A 5,065-nucleotide genomic window follows, 5' to 3' on the forward strand; every position below is an offset into this window, starting at 1 on the left:
CCAGCAAAAGGACACTAGTGCTTGGCAGTTATCATGAAACAACAATCGCAACAAAAATGCGGCAAGGGTGCACTAGAACCTTTTTCTCAAAGAGAAATAGGTTTTAGATCCAAATTCTACAGGTGCAACTATGAAATTAACAGATGCGTATGATGTTCATAAATTTTTGGGAACAAAAAGCTCGATATCTTACAATAACAGAATAAAGAAATGTACAAACAAGAAAATGTAGAAATCAGTGGCATGCAACAACATGGACACATTTATCTCATAGACAGCATCAAAATTTTACAGAACCTAAAGGTTCAACATCTTATTACAACAAAGAAGCAAATGTACAAACACGAAAAATGCACTTGTGCACACACACACACACAGGGCAACTGAACAGACGCTTTAAATTTTTATGGAATTTCAATGTTCAAAGTATTTAACATCTTCTGTTAACAACCAAGAACCTACAGAAAAGAAAAGGACAAGTTTGACAATAACAATTAAATTTTAACAAATAAAAACAAACAAAAGACATTAATCAATGCAATATCATAACTGAGGCAGCATTGATCATATGCAAAGCAACAGTGCTCATACAACCAGCATTTTAGAGAATGTCACAGGACTGTGTTTCATAGAGGTAAGTGCAGACTTCCATATTATAGTCCTGATTTAAACTCCATGGAGTAAGATAAATAGATGGCAGACCAAGTTATAAACTGGAAGACTACAGTCTGGTACTCAAGCAATGGCGTCAAAATGTCTGACCTCTCTGATGCTCAAGGATCTCTCCTCTTGACTCTTTTCTTCATTTGTGCAGACAATCTCAAGAATGTATTGGAATCATCAAATTTTCCCGAAAACTTAAACTTTTTGGCAAGCTCTTCAAGTATATCAGGTTTCCCTGCCCTAGAGAAATCAGCTGCAAACTTGTTGTAATCCAACTGTGGAGCTTTCATGCCCTTGTTTATCATCTGTTCTATGTACATACAAGCCTCTTCAGATCTTCCATTACTGATAAGCCCATTGATAAAAACAGTGTATGAGTTATCATCAGGGCAGCAGCCGTTTCTTAACATTTCATTCCACACCGCAAGCCCCTTTTCATAATTTTTGGACAGGAGAAAGGACTTCATAAGCATGTTATAAGTGTGAATTGTCGGTTCCAGTCCATTTTCAATCATTTTATTATAAATCCTTGCAGCAGCAGCCGGCATGTTTCTGTTTGTCATCAACTTGATGAGAGCATTATAAGTTCGACCATCAGCAGGACATCCCTTCTTTTTCATCTCTTGCAACAGTCCATAGACACCAACCATATCCCCCGCATTCCCAAATCCAACAATCAAACAAGTGTAGACTGCAACATCTGGTTTGCATCCACTAGCCTGCATTTCTTCAAAGTACCGGATGGATTCTTCTGTTTTCTTCCTCTTGCACAGATCTTTGATCAATATTGTGTAACTTCTCACATTGGGTGAAGGACCTTTAGCTTTCATGAGCTCGAAGAGCTTGATGGCCTCGGATTTCCTTGCGCCCATGAAAAGCCCCTCTAGCATGGTGTTATGAGCAACAATATCAGGCTTGAATCCTTTCTCTACCATCTCGTTCCAAACTCTCCCCGCCTCCACCAAATTCTTCACCTTGCACCACCCTGAGAGTATAACAGAATAAGTCCTAAGATCAGGAAGAAACCGATCTTTCATCCTCTCATACAAAGATTGGGCTTCCTTCGCAAGCTTCGCCCTCCCGAGTGCATCGAGCAGAGTGTTCAAAGTATTTATATCCGCTTCAAAATTGTACCTCTTCATCAATTCAAACATACCAACAGCCTTCTTCATCTCCCTGCCCGCAGCAAACGCCTGGATTGCTATAATGAAAGTGTCTATAGTGATCACACCCTTCTTCCCCATCTCTTCCAACATGTCCACCATACTCTCAAACTGCCTAGTCTTTCCTAAGATATTCATCATCGCGTTGTAAGTCTGCGAATCATGAGAGAACCCCGGCTGCTGCCCTGCCCAGTAAAAGAATCTCGACGCAGGCTTCCAGGCATGCCGAAACCTGCTCAATACATCTACAACCAGTGTGTGGGAAACATTGGCATTGCACTGGTGTAGAACTGCTTCCATATTCCTATCGGATGCAAACAATTCCTCAACCACTTTGTACACCCTATCAACCTCTTTGGCAATAGTCTCGTTTTCTCTATTCTTCTCACTATCACTGCTACCTTGATCGCTACCACCATCATCATTACAACTATCACCAACATCACCATGGACAGATTCTTCACTACCCACATCACCACCATCATCAAGTTCATCACTACTCCCTTTATCCGTCTCTTCCCTCAATTGTGTAGTGAAATTTCTATACAAATGAGACCGCCTAAGCATACCAAACGAGAGATCGAGTTTCAGTCCCCGCGGGGCGCGCAATGTTTCATGCCAAACTTTTGGTAAAGGGACCGAAGAGGCGATACATGGCAAAACACATTGAGCTTGACCACGAAGAGTATCGAGAGGACGATGAGCACCAAACTGACGCAAACGAGACAGGGGCAAAGGGCTACAAGGAGGAAGGCGCACTTGGTGTCCTCGAAGTCGTCCCTCTCCTCTTGCCCGCTCTCTTCTGCAGAAGCAGAGGCCCAAGGAGCCATGGGCGCTGGTCCAGGAGGAAGCTGCTGTTGTTTTAACAGGGGAGGGGAGGCGTCGCGTGATCCAGGTTAAGAGAGACATGGTTGTTGTTGGTGATCCATCCTATGGATGAAGATGCGAGTACCTTGGGGAGTTTCGGGGGTTGCGCGCGTCTCGAGTGTAAGAGATGAAGGTCTCGAGCTGCAGGGCACGAGCTGGCTCCGTCGCGCAAACTGCGAAAGGAGAAGCGTGAGTGTACATGTAAAAACTTCGAAAAGACAAATACAGAGACAGGGTAAGGGTGGGGTTCGGCAGACAGGCCGAACCCGACCCTGGCTCGAGCTGCCAAGGCCGAAGGGTGGGCTTGCAGTTAAGCCAAGCCCGACCCCGGCCTGGCAAGGGAGCGAGGAGGGAGGTAGAGAACAACAGAGGCAGGGGCAAAGCCCCTGCCTGACGAAGGAGAGGGTGGCAGCCCCTGCCTGTCGGAACCCAGGATGGCACTGACAGAAGGGAGGAGGCAGGGGGCTTCGCCCCTGCCTGACAGAAAGGAGAGAGAGACAGGAAGGGGGCCTCGCCCCTGCCTGCCGGAAAACGAAGCGGCAGGGACGAAGCCCCTGCCTGACCAAGAGGAAGGAGGCAGCGGGCTTCGCCCCTGCCTGCCGGAAAAGATACAGGCGGCAGGGATGTCGCCCCTGCCGGTCTGCCGGAAAAGACGGAGGAGAGGAAGAACGAGGAGAAGAAGAAGAAGAGTCGAGGGAGGGGTTACCTGAGAAGGCTGCGGCGACTGTTGCCGTCGAGGAGGGTCCGAGGGAGAGGAAGGGGTAGATACCGGCCGGGACTGCCTGTCGGCGCACGCAGGGGAAAGAAGGGAGAGAGAGAGTGTAACAGCGAGAGGGAGACGGGAGGTGGGTCGCCGGTAGCGGCTCCGGCGAAGGAGCCCCGACGGGGAGAAGAGGGAGACCACAGGGAAAGGGGAAGAGCTGCAGAGGGGAGGCTTGGGCAGGCTGCCGGCGGTGGGTGGCCAGAAAAAGAAGCGGTCGGGGGAGCGGGGGTGTCGGGTGAACGAGGAGAGAGAAAGGGCAGGGGAGGGTTTGCATTACGCAAAACCCTCCCTGCGTAAGTTAAAGGTGTACACGGGTTCGGGTTCGGGTTCGGATCCGACCAGGTCATCTTTTTTTTTTTTTTTTTTTTGAAAATCGTGGGTTCTACATGAAGTGTGTCAGCAATCTTTTATGGTTCAAGTCATTGAAGAACTTATGCCCCCAAATGGTCAGAACCTTCCTTTTATTCTGATCATTGTTGAACTTATGCCCAGGATGTTTGTTTCTATTTATTTTAGTGGAATCACGCACTTCATCATTTCTTCTGCATTTGTTTGCTTTCTTGAGCTACAGTTTGATATGTATCATGACTGGTGTTCGTTGATTATCGTGTGGTTTGTAGAGATTGGATACTTGTGGTTGACTGGTTGTTTGTGAGAAAAAAGGAATCACATTCAGCATTTGTTTATAAACACGAATAAATAGATCAAAGGAACTGCGAATAAATAGATCAAAGGAACTGCAGGGAGTTATTTCGTTTTATTGGTTCCTGTGTGCTGGGAGAGATTATATAGTTCAGGTGCAGGTTTTTTATATTTTTACATGTTATTAGCAACTTAGTTAATTATACACTGCTTTGGTATAATATAATTAGTGGTTGTGCATAGTTTGGTTCACCTTGTTGTGGCCAATTTGTCACTAGTTGCATTGTAGAAAGATTTTTCTTGATTTATTTTGATCAATTTTGAATGGGTTTCTAAGATCCTCAAAATCTTGGGTTAGAAATAGTCTTACAGACATGGCAGAAAATATGTGCTCTCTTGTAGGGGATGTTTCAACCTCAATATGGAACCAAATGAAACAAAATAAGATCTAAATTCAAGCCCTTGATGCGTAAAGCACTCCAATATTTTTTATTTGAATTAATTATTAACACTGAGATATCGATTTTTTCGAAAATAGGTCGGGAGTAAAAATAATGACCGGAAAGAACAAGACCCAAGGTAAAAGTCTATACAAATCATAATTTTTTTATGATCTAAACATGTTTTCATCATCATACAATAAATATTTGTTTACACCCATGCTAGTCTTGTTAAAACAACAAAATATAACATACAAAAATCATAAACTATCACGAAATAACTTAATAAGAATTCATCTATGCAAGAATCATAATACCCTAAACAATCATGAAAACATGGATTCTCTATACATTCACATGCTATACAATCATGTTAAACATAAAGTAATCTACCCTATATACTCATATCATCTTTCTTTAAAAAAATAACCACAAACCCTATATCGAGGGTCGGTTCTTGAACCAAATCTCGAATTCTATGAAAATCCTAACTCTACTGTTACAGAGGCTATAAAAAAATTTGTACG

The 5,065-nt window shown here is 44.0% G+C and overlaps 1 protein-coding gene across 1 annotated transcript; it reads right to left on the reverse strand.

Annotated features, from left to right (window-relative positions):
• Window positions 1-390: 390 nt before the first annotated feature.
• LOC149842293 (uncharacterized) lies at window positions 391-3,667 on the reverse strand. Its single transcript, XM_090001360.1, has 2 exons — window positions 3,400-3,667; window positions 391-2,866 (listed from the first exon to the last, which is right to left on the reverse strand). The coding sequence occupies exon 2, from the start codon at window positions 2,733-2,735 to the stop codon at window positions 774-776; it is 1,962 nt and encodes a 653-aa protein (XP_089857486.1). The 5' UTR covers window positions 2,736-2,866; window positions 3,400-3,667; the 3' UTR covers window positions 391-773.
• Window positions 3,668-5,065: the final 1,398 nt, after the last annotated feature.

The sequence above is a fragment of the Nuphar pumila genome, chromosome 3 (assembly GCF_984573655.1).
Source record: "Nuphar pumila chromosome 3, dmNupPumi1.hap1.1, whole genome shotgun sequence".
In the NCBI taxonomy this organism is placed as follows: domain Eukaryota; kingdom Viridiplantae; phylum Streptophyta; class Magnoliopsida; order Nymphaeales; family Nymphaeaceae; genus Nuphar; species Nuphar pumila.